The sequence below is a fragment of the Mus caroli genome, chromosome 16 (genome assembly GCF_900094665.2).
Source record: "Mus caroli chromosome 16, CAROLI_EIJ_v1.1, whole genome shotgun sequence".
Taxonomy (NCBI): domain Eukaryota; kingdom Metazoa; phylum Chordata; class Mammalia; order Rodentia; family Muridae; genus Mus; species Mus caroli.
Window position 1 is genome coordinate 14403538 of NC_034585.1, and position 18725 is coordinate 14422262.

Genomic DNA, 18725 nt, shown 5'->3' on the forward strand with positions numbered 1-18725 from the left:
ACTCTCTGGTCTCAACAAAACAAACAAATCAGAAAACTAAAGGCACTCGGTGAGAAACAGAGGCCCAGGTGGCTCTAATGTTACACAAAAGTTCAAGAGCCCAGTGTCCAGATTAGCTTCCGCCTCTAAGTCCAAACAGTTAACAACTGAATACCGACCTGAAGGGAGAGACACAAGCGACTGCCTTGGAAGAAAGAAGGTAGAGGAGCCTAAGGCATTTTCAGGAGACAAAGCTCACAAGGCTGGAACACGGAACACAGACTGGGACGGTACTGGGCTCTCCTTCCAGAGACAGGCCAGAGGCAGAGAACACAGCACATCTACACCTGGGAGCTGGCCTCTGCTCTTCTGCCTCCCAGACCAGTGGCTCTGATCCCAAAAGTGGATACTTATGTGACCCTAAGAAAATTCACAAGAATACAATTCCCAAGCAATCTTGACTATGAGACTAAAAGAGTGAGTTCACTCACCATCATCTAGGTCTCGGCCCTGGGGCCGGGGCTTGTTGCCCAGCACAGCAGAGCCTGGGTGTACCTCAGGAGTTTCAAAGGTGGCTGGAGTAACATCTGAGGGAAGCAAATCAGAAATTAGAGTGAGCCTTACGTGATAACAGACTTTCCCTAAGCCCTCTAAAGCAGCACCCGTCCTCTTACAAGGTGGTGGAGGTTCCCGAGATATCTTGCCCAGGGCAGAGCCAAACTTGATGGCAATCTGGCGCATGCGCTCCAAATCTCCGTTTTCCTCAGCCTCCAGGTACTCCTTCTGTGCCTGTAGCTTCTCCACATCAGGGAAGAAGTCTCTCTGGATAACTGTCTGAAGTCCCTGCCATGAGCAATCAGAACAAAGGCCAGAGTTGTCATCTGGGAGTCCTGACGCACAAACCACCACTGTCCATGTTCCACCCCTTAGACCTTTCCCTTCTGCCTACCTTGACAACTGTGATCTGCAAGATAGGTTTAGAACTGTCTTTTCTAGTAAGGCTGTCATCCCACATAGCTCTGATGTACTAGTTAACATTACTGAACAATCTCTTGAAGCCCATGAAATCCCTCACTAACTGATCTTTCTCTTTGCTGGCTCCATCTAGAACACCAGCCAGACTAATGTGGATATTGTCATCCTCCACCCACCCATGAATTTGTATTTCAATCTAAACCTTTCTCTTGAAAGTCAGTCGCCACTATCGCCACCACAAGAAAAAGTCGTCAGATTTCAAATCCAGCCCGCCCTGGCTGTGAAGCTGAAAGTCTGTACAGTCAGCTGCACGGCAATGGTACAAGGCAGCATATCCCAGAAGCATCCTAAATCTAACCAGTCTAAAACCAACCCTATGTCGGCCTGTCCTCCAGCGTGTTTGCAGTTGGACCCTTAACTCGAGGAGCAACTGAGACCCACTCACTCAATGACGAAGCCAGTTCCACTGTCTAATTCCGGGACCCCCAGCCTTTGACACTTTACAGCCTTCCAGAAAGTCGTCTTCACCATCTCTCGAAAAACGTGTCAAAATTCTACTTATACAAGAAACCATTTCCTTGACTCTCAACAGAAAACTGGATGCCCACTTCTGCACTGTTTTCTTGGTTCTCAATGCTTTCCAACCCAAAGACAGTTGTTCCACTTCCAAGGGCGGCTGAGAGTGCCAGGACCAGAAAAAATTCAAAGGACTGAACCGGAACGCGAATAGGGGGAGGGGCCCGGAAGTCGCCAGCGCTCGCACTGAGCTGGTACCTCGATGTACTCTTCTTCATCTAGGACCCGCTGCCTGCTTCTCGCAACTCCGGCCTCTCCAGCCTCCCCAGCCGCGCGCTTCCTCGGGGGCGCGGACGCGGGGGACAGAAACAGAGCACCCGCCGAGGTCCCGGGCGTCCCCATCGCTATCCCAGAATCGCTCGGGCGGCGTCCGCACCGCTCCAACAGCCAGCCAATGGAGAAGTAGTATTTTTGTAACAAAGCCGGCGCTCCAATGATGTCACTGGGAGCGCCGGATCTTAAGAAAGTTGTAGTCTTTTATCCCCACCCGCGTTGCTCATGCCTATCTAGACTATGATCACTAGGGGGAGCTGTAGGGTGACTGACGCCACAGTCCCTCTGTTACCAATTCTTAAAAAAAAAAAAAAATGCAGATGCTTCCAAGACATTTTTAAATACTTCAAAAACTTTGGTTATGTATGACTTCCAAACTCAGAAAAAGAACACTAAGACAATTCTTCCCGTATACTTATCTAACAAAATTTAAATGAAAAGAAAGAACAAAAGGGTCTTAAATCTCTGGTTGGATTTATTAGTTCCCTGTCTTCCAGGATGGGCTTCTCACTGAAAGCATTCGTGGAACTTTCTTCCTAAGGGAGATCATGAATTAGGTGGGAGAAGCTCTAGCCCAGAATGATTCATTACAATTTTGCTTTTCCAATGATCTCGCCCTTCATTGTGAGTCACTGGGGACTTTATGACCACGTCCCTGTGTCCATAGAGTTGACTATACAATAGGAAAATGTTAAATCATGCTGCAAGTGTGTAAAGTTACATCCGTGACCTGTAAGAAGTCTGCACTCAGAGAATCTCAACTGCTACACAGGACATGTCAAGTGGCATTTCCCCAGGCAGAACATGGTTGTAGATGGAAAAGATGAATGGATGGGCATCAGGCAATGGGAAGGCCCAGCAGCGGGGTGGAGCAAGGCAAATGCAAAAACAGACCTTTAGTCACACAGTGCGCTAAAGGAGATGATACCAGAGGGGGAGACCAGGCTGCACAGTATCTTTGGAGTCCTGTCAAAAAACATCATTTTTAGTGAACTCAGGTGAAAACCAGAGAAAGCTGCAATGGTTACCATGCAAGGGAATGCAGCTTTCATGAGGTTGATGCGCCTGAAGCTATACATGAGCTAGTTTCTGGGGGGTTATTGATATGTTTAAAGGTGAAATTGGCTGAACTGGGTATGATTCGGTAATAATAGCAATTAGTGATCAAGAACTCTGTGATTTATGTGCCTTTAACAGGCCAGTGAATAGGGAAATGGCCTGCTGTATATATGGTGTCTGCAACAAGCCTGTGGGCTTCCAAGTGTTGTCAGAGGTACAGACTGACAAATATCTAGCTCAGGGGATAGGCCTGGACTGGAGGCAGAGAGGTGGGAACTGGAGCCTAAGGATGGAAAAGATACACCAAGAAGAGTATGGAGGTGGCAGAAGAGATGGCTCATCCGTTACAAGCATTTGTTGCTCTTCTCGAGGATCTGGGTTCAGTTCCCAGCACCCACACAGTGACACACAACTATCCATAACTCTACTTTCAGGGATTCAAATATCCTCTTCTGATCTCCATGGGCACCAGGCAAACACGTGGTGCACATGTATATATTCAGGCAACACACACAGCTATGCACTCACACACACAGCCAAAGATTCCCCCCATCTGTGAAGCTGGTTGGTAGTGCCTAGAGGCTCAAAGTAGCAAATCCCCAGGAGGCCTTGCCACCATCTACCGGCTTTAATTCTGATGAGGGAAACATGGTACTGGGACTGGGGACTTGTTGAGCTGTGCTCTGCAACACATGTTGATCCACACCCCACCCCCAACTCCCTGGAAAGGGAGAGTGGAGCCAGTCCCTCAGTTGGTGTGGAAACAAAGCCTGAGACACAGGGACTTGAAATCCTGGACTGTTCTGTGGTCTTTGAAGATCTTGTTTATTTCTTGGCATCCGCTCAAGGCTGAGATGAAGGAGCAGATGCAAGGATCTGGAAACTACCAACTATAACCTTCTTCTTCCACAGGTCATGACACCAGGGCCCTAAAGTGCAGGGCCTGTGAGGACAGAGTAAGCCCAGGGCTGAACAGACACCACTGCCTTGCATAAGAAGGTGGGAGAACAGAGAAGAGGCCAGTCTTGGTGACAGGCATGAGGCTGAGTTGGGCTCTGCGTCCTGCGTGGAGCTAGGGCTTCTCTAGGTGCTGAGGGCAGCTGAGGAAGTTGACCTGTTCTGTGTCTGCACTTGACCTGCAGGAGGTCTCTGGTTCCTGCCCCACATGCCCTCCCTTCATGGGTGAGAATAAGGCTTTGGATCCCCTGGCTGCCAGTGCTGGCAGCGTTAGTTCCTGTTCAGGTAGGTCTGTCCCCCTTCTACTTCCTTGTGCTCCATTTCACAAAGACAGAAGAAACTCCTGACACCATCAACAACTCTCCTTGGGCGGTTTTTTTGTCCCAGGCAGGAGCCTCGACGACGAGGAAGCACGCTTTTGGTGTCGCCACTTTGCCCGGCGGTTCTTGAACCAGACCTGAGGAGGAGGGAGACCAGGACAGCTCAGACCCCAAGGATCCATCATCCAAAGAACTTTGGAAGGGCTAGGTGGTAGGCTTCACCACGGAGGTGTAGGTGAATGGATCTGTGCAACCTCCTTCCCTCACACACAGAAGATAAGGACCAAGACTCGCATACTTTCCCAGCCTGAGCCCAGTAGCAACCACCAGGAACTAGCGCTCTCTCCTCTCCTCTCCTCTCCTCTCCTCTCCCTCCCTCCCCTCCAGCACCCCTCTCCTCCATGTAACCTAGATGGCTAGGCGGCTTCTTACTGTGTGAGGAGACTGAATTTGATGAACTCATGATCCAGCCTCCATCCCCCAGGGGTTGGAATTACAGATGCATGTCACTATGCCTGACTAATTTTGAACATTTCTTAACTTTCTCACATCTGGGGCAGGAACAAACGCATATTTCATCATCAGGGGAAACTGGGCAGCCGGACAAAGTCAAAGAAAACGACTCTTGACCTCTTCCAGTTCCAGGGACACCCAAATAACGTGCTGGAAGAATTGGCCCCACGCTCTCATCTAGTGATCATAGGGGGTCTCCCTCCAGTGTAGCCGTCTATGAGGTGAAGCCCCTTCTGGAAGGTCGGTCTTTGAAAGAGAAGAGTGGCGCCGGAGTTGGCCTCCAGGCTGCAGGCTGAACACCCACCTCCACGCGCTCCTCTCGCAGGCGGATGCGGACCGCCAAGCGTTCGCGTGTGCCTACGTCGGGATACTGGTTCTGTACGAAGAGTGCCTCGAGCGCCTGCAGCTGCTCCTCGCTGAAGATGGTACGGTGGCGCCGCGTGCGCCGCTGCGGGCCGGGGCCGCTCGTGCCAGTCAGCGCCGGGGAGCCTGCTCTCGGCGCCGTCAAGGGGGAGGGCGTGGCGGGCGCCAACCTCAGCGGCCACGCCAGCCGCAAGCCTGCGGGGGCCGTACGGGGCGGGGTGGGGTCAGGCGTAGGGTTACGGTGTCAGTTAGGGTTAGGGGGAGCCAGGCTCGCCCCGCAGGCCGCCCCGCGAGATCCCCGCTTAGCCTTGTCCCTCCGCGCGCACTCACCCGGCCCGGACGATGTCTCCGGGGTTCCGCGGGGCGCAGCGCGCGGGTTGCAGCAGCAGCAGCAGGCGCAAGGAGCAGCGGGGACCGGAGCCTCGGGTTCGTCTGGCTCGGCGGGGTTCCGACCACCGACGGGCTGCGGTGGCCGCGTCGCGGGCCTGCGCTCCGGCAGGCTGGAGAGGATGTGCTCGATGGAGAAAGGGCAGGGTCGCCCGGGGTCCCTGCGGCTGGCCGCGCTGCCTGCAGTCGCCATGCCCGCGGGCGGGCGGCGCGAGAGGCGGAATATATACAAAGGGAGGTGGGAGGTGCGGTAATCCCCAGACCGGGCGCCGCGTTCGCGCGTGCTAATCCCGTCGCCAGTCCTCAGAGAGCTAATCCCCGGCCACGGAGGAGGGCAAGCCCCTTCGTTTGGGTACCGGGGACTGCGCTGGGAGCAGGGAGTCCTGCGCTCTGCCACGTCTAGAGCTGGAGGGAAAGGAAGGGATCAGGAGCCCATCCTTTCTATATTTTAAGGCACGGTCGCCTGCCAGGAGGAATGCCAGGACCTTGGAAACCTCTAACTCACAGGGTCCCCGCCACCTCTCTGTCCCTGGCTTCACTCATTCTGTTCCTACCCATGAAACTGGAGATTCCTGGAATGAAGATTTCCAGTGAGCTCAGCACCCTGTCAGCAGGATGACCCTACCTGACAGCTTTTGCTCACTTTGAAGCCCTGGTCTGGATCTCCTGTAGAAGAATACCTACAGGATGAGAAGCTGAGACTGACATCCACCTCATAAAGATTCCCCTGCTTCTTGTCTCCTGAGTGCTGGGAGCAAAGGCGCGAGCTGCCAATTCTGTGCCTTCTTTCTAGAGTCTAGAAGATTTTTTTTCTTGTTATCTCCTGTCTTAGAAGGTCCCTGACGCCTTTGCCGGGCTCCTGTGTACATCAACATCTCCCTCACACCATATTTTCTAAGAGCTGTTTCATGTGCCCCTGCCCTACACTTTGCCCAGGCCAGTTCAGCTTTGTCTACAATATAACTTCTGCCCACTGTTCTTTCCAACCGAGAACAAATACTTGGCCCGATTTTCGTCATTCTCAATTATGAAGCTTTGAACCTCTAGGCCTTTGCTTAAGACACTTTGTTTTTTGATCTCTGAAAATATGTCGTGTGTCGTTCAGGACAGAGCAGCAGTCTGCTTCACTGTTACTAAGCATTGTGGCTTGTCTAATGTCATAATACTGATCAACTATCAAGGGTTCTTCCTAAGGGGACAAGCGTTGAGAATGGTGAGCCAAATCTATAGTCGCAGGATTCCAGGGGCTCCAGAGGCTGAGGCAGGAGGATTACTGTGAGGGAAAGGCCAGTCTGGTGAGATCTGTATTTTTTTTTTAAGGCGTGATGATACCTTTAATCCTAGCATTTGAGTTGAGGACTCTATGGGCTTCAAGTGATGGACATTACTGTCTCATTCATCATAAAAGTCCCAGAGTGTGTTCATCTGAAAGGCTTATGAGTAGCACCACTAACTCTGTGTGACCTTTCAGCCTGCCTCATGGTTACAGAATGGCTGCCACAGCCCCAGACCTCCTATGGATTCTTTTGGATGCAGAAAACTTGTCTAACAGACATTCGTGTAGAACATCTGTGCCTAAACCCACCTCAATGCCCAGGGGTGTGAAGTGGCCCATTACTCTCGTCTGCTCAGAATGGGACAGCAAGGCCAGGGGCAGGAAGGCCTCTGGGATTTCTTCCTCTTTCCACACCATAGCCTTGCTTCCTTTCTCTTGTATTTCTCTCCCTGTAGGAAGATGACATGGTGCTCTGCCAAAGCTGTGCCCTTGGGGAGTTCTCCCTCAATGCTGCCATTCAGGACCATGTTGAGGTGTCAGTGAACCAGGCTCCGTGCACTTGGTGGCAGTCATTTGTGCACATGGCTCATTTGTGTCTTCTGAACTTGCTTAGAGATGACTGGGGCAATACCACTTTGTGTGTGTGTGTAACAGTGTCTTGTTACACTATTTCTGAGTGTATCAAGCAAACAAACATCTACTCACCCCAAGTAGGGAAGCAGTGATAGCCAAAGTAAGGGCACTGCCGAGGTCTAACTTGGTAGGGTTACTAGGAATATGGCTGAGGTTACAGCAACAGAAATGACTCAAAGCTGTATCACTCTGGTGGGTTGATTAACACCGGCCCCCATGTCAGATGTTTAATAATATTCGATAACAGGAGGTGGTGCTGTTTGCATAGGTTTAGGAGGTGTGGTCTTGCTGAAGGATTTACATCACTGAGCATGGGCTTTGAGGTTTAAAAGCCAGGATAGGAATGAACTCTTATTCCTCTAAAACTGTAAACCCAGAAACCCTCCTTTTGCAAGTTGCCCCATCATGTTTTATCACAGTAATAGACACGTAATTAATGCAGTGACCAAATGTCCTGTCCTGCATGGGTGACAGCTCTTTCTTTCTTTTGTTTTTTTTGAGTCAGGGTTTCTCTTTGCAGTCCTGGCTGTCCCAGAATTCACTCTATAGACCAGGCTGGCCTTGAGCTCAGGAATCCACCTACCTCTGCCTCCCAAGTGCTGGGATTAAAGGCGTGCGCCACCACTGCCTGGTGGGTGACAGCTCTTAAAAGCTGCAGGCATCTGGTCTTTGTTTGGTTTCAGATGGGGAACAAGGGATACCAAACCAGACCTGGTCTCCAGGTTCTCCCAGCATCCCTCAGTCCCTACCTGGCATACTCTGCCCCTCAACCCTAAACTTTCCAGCCAGGGGAATGGGCTGCCCTTCTCCCATAGGTTCCTCCCGATATAATCCCTCCCGACATTTTGCGCTCACTCGCATGCTCTCTCCCTCTCTTCTCTTCTCTCTTTGCTCCTTTCTCTCCCTCCCCTATTCTCCTTTCCCTATGGTGATGTCCCTGGCCTTGGTCCTTGGGGCCAGTGAACTCTCCGGCCAGAAACCAGGGCCCAATGAACCTGCCTTTAATATAATCTAATCTGTCTTGAATTAGTTCATTTCAGCAGTGGAGAAATAACCAGCCATCTGCTGTTTTCTCAGTAGCTCTTATTGCTTCTAGCATCGTGGGTAGGGAGAGGCCTTGTGAATCTTGTTAGTTTCAGCAACTTCCTGAGACTTTTGAATTGTTTCCTCCCTTTGTCTTAACAAGGTTTCCTTTGAAGTTTCCTCATTTAGAACTTCCTAGGTCCCAACAAAGACTTTGGAGGAAACTGCTGAACAACAAGAAAAGAACAAAAATATTTTAAAAAATGGAATAAACCAAATTTATTTTGTCTTTGGTTGTGTATGTTGTTGGTGCCATATCTAAAAAGCCACTGTTATAACCAAGATTTACTGGTAGGGGCTGGGGATCTACTTCAGATGGGAGAATACTTATTTAGCACTCACAAAGCCCTAGGTTCTATCTCCTGCAGTGGAAATTGGGGCAGGGGTATTGCAGCCTATAATTTTATAAACTCTATGTTTTATAACTCTTACATTGATCCATTTAAGTTAATTTTTGTATATAAAGTAGGATATGGTTTAGTACCACCTCCATCTCTGTGTGTGGATGCTAGGAATAGAACCCATGGTCTTGACCATGCTAGGTGAATGCTCTACCACTAAGCCATATGCCTACCCCCTCCCCACCCCGGGGTTCAGCCCATTTTAGTGTGCTTTGGAGATTGAACCCAAGGTCACAAGCACAAGCTTGGCCACTTCTTTGGTTTGTGTTTTGAGACAAGGTCCTACTATTGTAACCTAAACTGGTCTCACACTTACCACACGACCAAGACTGTCCTTGAATTTGATCCCCTACCTCCAGTTCCCAAATGCTAAGATTATGGTCATGTGCCACTAACACTGGCTCAAGTTGGAGTTTTTAAAATATAATACTTAACTATGAGGGATTTACTTTTAGCAGAGAGACACCAATGAGCTAAAAAGGAGAATAATGAATAAACACATAGCATGCCTGAGGAAGCTAGATGCCTTTTATCCCAGGATTTAGGAGTCTAAGTGGGAGGGGGGTGGGAGGGGCAAGGACTGGCAATGAGATCCAGCTTGGTGGTAGAGCACTTAGCATGTCCAGTAAGACCTCATCCTAATTAATCTTAACTGCAGCTAGAAAGGGCATGTTTGCAATTTCACAGGTCCCTGGGGTTATGCTTTTAATATACCTCCTTGAGGGATGCACAAACGCAGGTGAACTATGAATCCCAGCTTCCCCAGGGATTCTGCACTTTTAGTGTCCAATGGGAAGTTCATTTGATCAAAGAACACTGACTGAGTTGATCGGTCACCCTGGGAAGAACAGGGCTACCTGATAAGACAGGGGAGGGAGACAACTAAGCAGAAGGCATCTGCAGGACCAGTCTCCAGACAGAAGTCCGTGGTGATAAGACAGGGGAGGGAGACAACTAAGCAGAAGGCATCTGCAGGACCAGTCTCCAGACAGAAGTCTGTGGACTTCATCTGTGACCCACCTTGAAATCAGAGCCAGCCTTTTGGGATCTCTAGAGCCATAGCAAGTTCTGTTCAGGGTTTGGGTGGCTCTGTCATTCAGGTAATAACCCAAGGTCACCAGCTAGAGGGCTGATGAGTCAGCTCTGGACAGAGCCATGTGTCCTCCTTGGTATGGTCTGACCTTTTTTTTTTTTTTTTTCACACTTCAGTAAATTAACATGTCAGCTGTCTTTATGTTATTAAGTGCACACTTGCCCACCCAAGTGAAGAGCCCTCCAGCCCACCTCATGCCTTGGGAAACTCTTACCTATCCCTGGAGCTGCAGACCCCTCAACCCTAGGACCACACTCTCCACTCTTCTCTCCCCATCTCTGGCCTTTTCCAGTCCTACCTGCTGCTGACCTTAGCGGTGCCATTTTAGGAGTCTCTGCCATCTGCCATTCATTCTTTGATGAATGTTTTGTTTTGTTCTGCTTGTTTAGCTTTATTTTGTTTTTTTGAGATGAGGTCTTATATAACCCAAATTGGTCTTGAATTCACTATGTAGTTTACTAACCTAGATTCTCCTGCCTCTACCTCTCAAGTATTGGGATAGAGGTGGGAGCCAATATGCCAGCCCAGGAATAGCCTCCTAATTTATTTCCAGCCACTTTTCTCTCCTAACCCTACGTTTCAAGGTAGGCACCACCATTCTATATATCCAAAGCCAAGGTCTCGAAAGTGAGGCTGGAGGTGGGGTGGACCCTCCTCTTGCAGCCCAAACATTCAGAGCTGGGGAAGATGGATTGGAGATACCCAGGACACGATACCCTCTTCTGGGCCTCGCCACCCCTCCCCTGTCCTGTAGAACGGAGGCATCCCCCTCTCCTTGTTGTCCTCACTCACTAACAGGCTTGCGCCAGGCCATCAGGATTCCCCTGATTGCATTCTTTCATGCCAGTGCCTTTTCTACAGCAAACGTCTGCTAATGCAGCCTTTATCACAGAATTAGGGGATTTGGGGCCGATTGCACAAAGGGTCCTCGATAGCGCGGTAATCAAACGCCAATCGGCCTCATCTCAGGCAGGCAGGGGAAGAAAGAGAGCACAGGGGATTAGCGCGGGTTCGCTGCCAGGCGGGGCTGAGATAGCATCGGCGCGGCTGCAGGCGAAGGCTTTGGGAAGGGCTTCTGCAGGCCTTGGAGAAAGGCCGGCTTAGCGCCTCGCATCGAGGATTCTGAAACCATTAGAGGGGATTAACACCCAGGTTAATCTGCTTTGGTCGCTCAATTGTCACAAGCAGGGAACATTCCTGAGCTGGACAGACCTGGGGCCAGCTAGCGGGTCTCAGTTTCCCCAGTTGTCGCATGTTCAAAGTGCCACTTGGGGTGGATCTGGGCAGCTGCTGAGTGTGAAACCTGACTGGTCGTTTGTTCATTGCCATCCCTTTCTGGGGACCAGCAGGTTATACAGCATACTGCCTCTGCCCTTTCTGTTCCTGACAAAAGGAAGAACTTTCCTTGCCCCTTTATAGACCCATGCTGCAGTAAGGCTCAGTTTTCCTAGTTTGGGTTCCCCAGGAAGGTGCACATACCTCCCATTGTGCAGCTCTTGTCATCTGATCAATGACTCTGGCCCATAGGAGACAGGGCCAGGTCAAAATAAACATGCAGCAGGTCCAGCAGTGCAGCCTATGCACACTACTGCCTTCCATAGCAACTTAACTTCCTCCTGTTGCTACCACATGACCCAGAGCAGGGTATTCAGAGATATCCTGTACCCCAATCGGCACTAGACCATAAGATCCAGAGGACCGCAACGATAAGCTGTTTTTCCTTCCTTCGTTTAATAGTGAGCAATGAGTTTTCAAGCTAGTCTCCGTAGAGGGAACACTGGGGAAGAGCCGCGTGGTCATTAGTGAGTTTGGATATGAGCGCATAGGAAGATGAACAGGGTGAGAGGTAGTTCAGGAAAAAGGATTAGGTTCCTGACCTGCACGTGGGTTACACAGAACCTTAGGGGCAGTTAGAATCACAGGCTAGAGAGAGAGAGCCAGAAAGCATGGCCAGAAGGAACCACGGGGGGCGGAATTCTGGGACTTAGTGGGGAGTGTCCCCTCAAACTGAGGGGTTAGGAGTTGCCAGGGGCGTGCGTCCTCGCACTCCGGAGGGTGGACTGTGGCGGTTGAGCGGGCCAGTGTAGTGGGGCTTGCAAGCGAGCTCGGGAAAAACCGTAGGACGGGGAATGTCTACGAGGCGCTCCCAGATTAGACTGGCGGCCGAGAGCGAAACTGCTAACTCCCTTAGTTAGGTTTATCAGCGCAATCCTGCGCCCCCGGCAGCCGGCAGAACGCCTGCGCGGCCCCTGGCTATAGGCGCGTCCTTGTGATGTCATCAATAAGCGCCGCCTGCCGTATGCGCTGCCTTGCTCCGGCTTATGGTGGTGTGTCTGTCTCGGAGGCCGTGCTTCCCATCCTCCCGTGTTTCCGAAACCGTGGAGAGCGCTAGGTAGCGCTTCTTCTAGAAGTGAATTCCGAGAAACCTCGCTCGCACACCAAACGGTCTGTGCCCTCCATGCTGCATGTCGAGGCGGGCACAGCCCCTCTCTTGTGTTCATCTCCGTCCGGATCAGCTTTTGGATCATGGAGGCAGGCGTATTGTTTTTCCTATTGGAACACCGGGAGAATCTCCCAGACACCTGAGGAGCTGGTGACTTGATGGAGAGGGCCTGGCACGTGGCCAGCCTCCGTAGGTCTGTGAGGGCCTTTGTGCAGGCTGGTCAGAGAGTCTGAGCTGTCCCCTTAGGATCCAGTACTTGAAAACCTTCCCAACGCCTGGGAGCGTTAGGAGACTGCGCTGCTCTGGTAGTCAGGCTAGTGAGGTAGGTATTTCAGTTAGGCTGAGGACCAAAGGGTGGCTCGTCTCCTGGGGTCACTTAAGACAATGCCTTTGGAGCATAGGATACTTAGGCCGGTGACATGGAGGATAGGTGACTGACATTCCACTGAGAAGACAAATGTGACATCAGTGTTAAAGACCACTCTGGGGGCTCAGGGCTTGCCACAACCAGATCAGAAGGGAGAATGCTCTTCTTGGGTATTGCCAGGAGAGAGTGGGACGTGGGACGTTACAGGACCACGCCCCAGTGCTTTTCCCACTGTCCTTTTAGGAGATGCAGTGCCAGTATCTCCATTCTTTGTCCTGTGTCTAGGTGGTCCCAGATCTTGAAGAGGCTACTAGGAGTTCCTCAGACTCTAATTCTAATGCTTTAGACCTACGAATGTATAAGTCCAATAATCTGTGAAACAGGAAATTAAAAGCCAGCACACACACACACAAAATTGAAATCTTAAACTGAGACTGTTTTCTGAGTGCTGGGAGGGATACAAAGGAAACCAAGAATTCTTTTATTTGCCTAAAATGAGACAGTCACTGGGCTGGGGCACGGCTCAGATATGCAAGCTTGGACTCTGAATTTTTTTTTTTTTTTTTTAAAATTTTTTTTTTTTTTTTTTTTTTTTTTTTTTTTTAGAAAGCAGGAAACAAGCATTTTTCAACTATTAAAGTGTGACTTCTTTGGATATTAAACTATGATTTGCCATTTTATCACCTGCACAGGGGCATACATAGAAAATCTCAGGGTGTACCTATACAGCTGTAAGAGGAGCTCCACAGAATTTAGAATGGGGCAGAAGATATCAGCTTGCGGTCCTGCTCTGTCCCTCTGTGGGCTTGTCTAAGCCCTGTCCTCACTCTGAGGCTATTGTTCCCCCTTGCACAGTTCTATGAGGATTGTGTGCCTCAGATCTGCAAACTTAAGTCACCTCCTGGAATTCTTCCCTGTATAAGCTCTGTCTGTCTCCAGGGTTTTAAGAAGAGGTAAAGTCCCATTTTGTAAGTTGGGTTTGTTCTACATAGCATCTTGATCAAAGACCCACATCACATATCTCTGCTTTCACTGCTATCCAGAGAGGCTGTGGTCCCAGCCTAGAGGCCTGATCAGATCCCCAGACCAAGAGGATCTGGAGACAGTCAAGGGCAATCATGCATAGCTATGGCTCTTCCTATGAATCATGGGCCTCTAGTTAAGTACAGTGACTGATGGTATCACTGTGACCATAGATGGAACTCCTCTTGGGCAGTTGCTGGGCTTTTCATGTCTCAGTAGCATCAAGCACCTGGGGAAACTGCAAGGCACTTCTTGCAACTCAAGAAAAGCAACCCTGTGAGGTTGCCAGATGCTAAGTTCCTCCCTACTGGAGTCAGGTCATTTCAGATATGCAGCCGCCGAGTGGTGTGTATTCTTTTAACCCTATTTCTCAGATTAGGGAGTTGAGGTTAGGTAACTTGCCCAAGGTTATACAGAAAATGTGGGAGGGAGGGGAAGAGCATGACTCTCATCCATCTTCTCAGGTGCTTCTTGGGAGCAGACCTCAGGAAAGCTAGTGCCACCTTACTGCCACGGCCAAGGTGGAGTTTGAGAGTGGCCTGGGCCTAAGAGAAAGCCTGTGTGGGAGCTAGGTAGCAGGGGCAGCCTCCTGGTGGAGATAGAAGTAGGCTTTGTTGCTTGGGGGCAAGGTGTGTGTGTGTGGGGGCACCTTTCTCTGTTGAGGACTGGGATATCTGTGCCCATGCAGATCAGTCTGCTCAAGTACAGCTAGAGGCTTCTACACCTCATTTATCTATACGTGGCCTCATCTACTTTGCACTGACTTCTCACTGCCATGTGCTCTACCTAGGATTCATGACTGTCTCCACAAAAACTGCCAGGCTTCCCCAAAGGCCCAGGCCTACTGGGATGCTCATTCTATCAAGTCCCCCACTCTCCACCCCTGGGCTGGACAAAAGGCTTGCAACTCTCAACTCCTTTCCCTAGCTTCCAAGCATGAAGCAGCCTTTCCCAGCATAGCTGTGTGTACCTGTTAGCCCTGTCTGTCCACTGGGTTCCTACTCTTTACCCATGGTTATGGCAGGTGTCAGGGCCACAGTGACTCTAACTCAGCTATATAGCTTTCAGCCTTGAACTGCCTTTCATTGGTGCCAGGACTGTATGGCAGGGAACTTCCACCTTGGGAATACCTGCCAGCGTTCAAGGGCGGGGACTGAGGGACCAAGATGTTTCCTGGTCCTTTGGGACCCATTCCTGTACAAGAGCTGTGTCCTACCCTGGGAGGAGCCCTATCACCCCTGCTGCTTATAACCTTAGGGAGCACTGGGTTGGTGTCTCCATGCCTCAGCCTGAGCACTCACTACTGTCCTCTTCTGCACTTCAGATTGAGGGTGGGCTGGCTGTGTCACAGGCAGACGGGCCTTCTCAGGGAGGGGCAGAGGCACCCTGGGAATATTATTCAGTTCCAGCCCTCTGTCCTGCCAGTCCACTGAGGGCCTTGTGGACAAAGCCCTTCAGCTGAAGGCAGGACCCCAATTGCCCTGTAAGGCCAGGAAGTAGCACAGATCCCTTTTGGTCCCAAGCTGGGCCTCCTAAGGCGCTCTCACTAGGGGCTGCCGAGCTTTCTTACTGCCCTGCCAATTGCAGTGTCTCCTGGTGGAGGGGAGGCAGGTCTCTGAGGAGGCTCAGTCATCAATGCCCCCCAACTACAAAGGGATGGACAGGAGAGTGCAACAGGATCCGGTTTATTCTCCTTGGCAAGGTGGTCCTGAGAGTGGCAGGTGCCACCCTGTTCCGGGCGGAGGGAGGGCCCGAGGGCCATTTAAGGCCAATGGCGGGAGAAGCAGGGGGGCCTATAGCCCCTGGAATGCGGTGAAGCCAGGTCGAAGCCTGGAGGCAGCTGTGGTAGGCCAAGGCAGGGCGCCCTTGCCATAGGGGGTGGAAGGCACCGGACTGTGACCTGACTATGGCTCCAAGGCCATGGACCAGGGCACATAGGCACCCCAGGAAGTGGGGCACAGGGTCACATGACAGAGAACACGAAATAGGCATGTGGCTCACAAGCAAGCACATGGATAAGTGAGCACATATTCACAGGCCAAAGAGACACCCAGCCACGGCCAGGCTGGACACAGATACAATAGTAGTGTTACACATAGACCACATGGGAGATACAGAACTATGGGACACACCAGGCCACAGAACTTGAGGGACAAAGGAAGGGGCCTTTTGGCACTACTGCACTGGAATCATCAGAGTAGGTGGCGGGGGTCTGGAATGGAGGAGCTGGGATACCCCATTGCATCCTCCAGGGTTAGTCTGTCTTCCACACTTTATTGAGCAGCTTCACCACTTCATCGTAGATGATGAATACGATGGCCACATCCAGGCAGACTCGGCCCAGCCGGGGAACAGTGCCCTTGTAGAATCTGGGTAGAGCAGAGAGTCTGAGGTGAGCAATGCGGGAAGGAAGACCACCTAGGAAAAGAGGGCCTGGAATGGGGGCAATAGCTCTCCTCTATCCTACTCACGCCTTGGGCCCCTCATTCTTCAGGATCTTCAAGCCACAGTCCAGGGTGTTTCGGTATTTGTGTGCCTCCAGGCCCTGCAGGACACCGCAGGCCAGAGTCCTTAGCTACTAGCCTCCGGCTAGTGCTCGTATCCCTACTCTCTCAGCCTCCCATCCATACCTGCATCCTGGTCTTGATCACATCCAAAGGTGTGTTTCCAAAGACACTGGCTGCACCCGCAGTAGCTCCAAAGACCCCCGTGATCAGCGGGTTCATAGGCTTGTTATGGTTGTCTCCTGGATGGAGTAAGTTGCACTGAGAATACTGGGAAGATTAAGTCAGAGGGGAGCTTTGGAGGCTAGGAAAACCCTGGGGTAGGGTGTGCCTGCCCTTCCAGGAATAAGCTGCCCTCAGGGTTTGGTGTACCTTGGTACCAGTTGCGTAGGGAGGTCATGACGAAGAATCGGATGGCTTGGTTTGAGCCCTGCTTCAGTACAGTAGCGGTGAGGCCTTGGTATGTTCCCTTTAGCCCTTGGGACAGGCAGACAGGAGTCAAGCTGGAGCCTTCCAGGCCCTGCCTGCAGTCAAGGGGGAGCCACTCAAGTAGAGGCTGTCCCACTTAGCTGAGGTCTCCATTCTCCAGGCTTACCTTGTTCCCGAATAATTTCTCTAACCCCGTGGAAAAATCCTCGGTACTTGGGGTTGGAGGAAGTCTGGTCATGGATGAACTTCACCTAAAAGGAAGGAAGCAATGGCCCTGGTTCCTGGCCACATCTGCACTTTATCTGGCAGACCCAGACCTACCAATGTTAGGCCAAAGCTGGGGACTCCCAGCTCTTCTGCAGGAAATCCCTAGGCTGTTCTTGAGTTCCACTACACATAGGCCCCAAGACCTCAGAGGGTTCCCCATCGTTACATTTGCTATTTCCTAGACTTTGAATAGTGAGTTATGCTTTGAAGACTTCGCTCATGCTTTTGTTATGGACGAGCCTACACAGGAGACCCTTTCTGCCACCATTTACCACGAACCTGGTGTGTATGTGTGGGGACCCTTCCCACCTTGACAGCCTCCATGGGAGCACATGGCCATTAAAACCTGGGAGCCCGAAGACACCCTGGCTACCCCTAAAAGGCTCAATCCCTCACCTTGATAGTCTCCATGGGGCACACGACTACCACTGCTTCTGCCACGCCGGCACCCAGACCGCACAATAGTCCTCTCCTGCTGTCGAGCCTACCTTGGGCATCCCGCATGTGGTTGCTGAGGAACTCGAACATCCCAAACCTAATGAAGAAGACATGTGAGGGGGCCCGCTGTGGCCACTCCCTCCGGGTCATTTCAACAGAGTCAGAGTCTCACCTGACAGCCGCCTTGGGGATGGAGCCGTAGAGCAAGGAGCTGAGGCCGCGGTACAGGCCCAGGACGCCATGGCTGCGGACAGTTTGCCGCACGCAGTCTCCTACGGGAGGCGCGGTCAAGACCCTAGCTCCTCTGCTCCGCAGTGTCCCCCTAGCCACCCCCGGGAGTCCCTCCTTACCGATGCCCCGGTACCGCGGTGGGTTCGCTCGTTCATCTAGCTGCAGCTGCGTCTTCACGTATTCGGTCGGGAAGGTGATGCAGATTTCGATGCCTCCAGCCAGGCCGCCTGTGGGGACCAAATGCCTGGGGCTAGGGACACCCTTGCCCGATGGACCCAGCCGCTATCGCCGCCGCCGCCGCGCGGCCCCTCCCCCGCCCGGACTTTGCCCGCGTCGCTGCCAGCGTCCAGACGATGCCCACGCCCCCACCCGGTGGTCTCCGCCTGGAGTGCCCGAGAGACTCTGAGAGACAGCCGGGGAGTGGACTAGGGGCCCGGGTCGCAACCCCGACACCTCCGCCCCTCCGGAAGTTGGGCGGGGCCTGGGCGTCCCCGGCCCACCCGGAAGCGCTGTCGGACAGGCTCTGAGTTGGGGTTCCGAGTGACCCACCTGCTAGGATTGCCTTCCCGGGGTGCGTCAGTTTGGGCTTCCCGGACCCCGGCGCGGCGGCCGACAGAGCGCGGGGCCCGCGAGGCGCAGCCATAGCTGGCAGGAGGAGAGGCGCCCGGCGTCGACCTCGGGTCCGAGCCTCCGGCGCGGGGTACTCGGGAAGCAGCGGAGCCGGAGGCTACTGAGACCACGACTAGTTCTGGTCCGGGAGGCGGGGTGGTCACGTCAGCTCCCGGGCTCCGCCCCGCGTGGCCTGAGCTGAGCCCCGCCCACGCCACGCCCCATGCCAGCCGGGAAACTGAGGCTTGGGCGGGATGCACTGGGGCACGCGTCGGGGCGGAGAGCTGAGAGCAGCCAATGGCCGGTGCTGGATTCCGGGGAGACGGAGAACCCCGCCGGAGGCGTGGTCTCCGGACAGCAACGCTACGCCAAGGCGGGTAGCAGTGGGTCAAGGTGCAGTTTCTCTTAGAGACACGTGCGTCTGGAGCGCGCCTTGGGGTTAAGGTGGGCCTCGAGATCCTGGGGGCGGTGTAGGGACACATCCTCCCCGGTGCGTGAATTCAGTATTCTGAATTATTGTAAATAA

The 18725-nt window shown here is 52.3% G+C and overlaps 3 protein-coding genes across 5 annotated transcripts in view; all 3 read right to left on the reverse strand.

Annotated features, from left to right (window-relative positions):
• The window catches only part of Ess2 (ess-2 splicing factor homolog), a 10850-nt gene extending 8941 nt beyond the window's left edge, over positions 1 to 1909 (reverse strand). For 2 of the 3 annotated variants that reach the window (XM_021185489.1, XM_021185488.1), the window contains exons 1-3: positions 1729 to 1909; positions 654 to 822; positions 471 to 566 (exon numbers count right to left, since the gene is read on the reverse strand). In XM_021185489.1, coding sequence (XP_021041148.1) covers positions 471 to 566; positions 654 to 822; positions 1729 to 1872 — 409 coding nt within the window. In that variant the 5' untranslated portion in view covers positions 1873 to 1909. The other variant, XM_021185490.2, reaches the window with a different exon arrangement.
• A 1760-nt stretch (positions 1910 to 3669) lies between these two features.
• On the reverse strand, positions 3670 to 5645 carry Gsc2 (goosecoid homeobox 2). Its single transcript, XM_021185470.2, has 3 exons — positions 5346 to 5645; positions 4957 to 5210; positions 3670 to 4276 (listed from the first exon to the last, which is right to left on the reverse strand). Exons 1-3 carry the CDS (start codon positions 5593 to 5595, stop codon positions 4172 to 4174), a joined length of 609 nt encoding a protein of 202 aa, XP_021041129.1. The 5' UTR covers positions 5596 to 5645; the 3' UTR covers positions 3670 to 4171.
• A 9745-nt stretch (positions 5646 to 15390) lies between these two features.
• Positions 15391 to 18394, reverse strand: Slc25a1 (solute carrier family 25 member 1). Its single transcript, XM_021185481.2, has 9 exons — positions 18140 to 18394; positions 17710 to 17817; positions 17532 to 17631; positions 17318 to 17456; positions 16821 to 16905; positions 16598 to 16702; positions 16352 to 16467; positions 16193 to 16266; positions 15391 to 16090 (listed from the first exon to the last, which is right to left on the reverse strand). The coding sequence occupies exons 1-9, from the start codon at positions 18231 to 18233 to the stop codon at positions 15976 to 15978; spliced, it is 936 nt and encodes a 311-aa protein (XP_021041140.1). The 5' UTR covers positions 18234 to 18394; the 3' UTR covers positions 15391 to 15975.
• Positions 18395 to 18725: the final 331 nt, after the last annotated feature.

Excerpts from the sequence above, each read along its gene's own strand:
- Gsc2 (XM_021185470.2), bottom strand. The coding sequence starts at position 5,595 with ATGGCGACTGCAGGCAGCGCGGCCAGCCGCAGGGACCCCGGGCGACCC. Across the intron at positions 5,211-5,345 it reads GGAGACATCGTCCGGGCCGG|GCTTGCGGCTGGCGTGGCCG; the intron begins GTGAGTGCGCGC and ends CGGCCCCCGCAG. Across the intron at positions 4,277-4,956 it reads TGCGAGAGGAGCGCGTGGAG|GTCTGGTTCAAGAACCGCCG; the intron begins GTGGGTGTTCAG and ends CCTCCTCCTCAG.
- Slc25a1 (XM_021185481.2), bottom strand. The coding sequence starts at position 18,233 with ATGGCTGCGCCTCGCGGGCCCCGCGCTCTGTCGGCCGCCGCGCCGGGG. Across the intron at positions 17,818-18,139 it reads CGGGAAGGCAATCCTAGCAG|GCGGCCTGGCTGGAGGCATC; the intron begins GTGGGTCACTCG and ends TGGTCCCCACAG. Across the intron at positions 16,091-16,192 it reads AAGAATGAGGGGCCCAAGGC|ATTCTACAAGGGCACTGTTC; the intron begins GTGAGTAGGATA and ends TGCTCTACCCAG.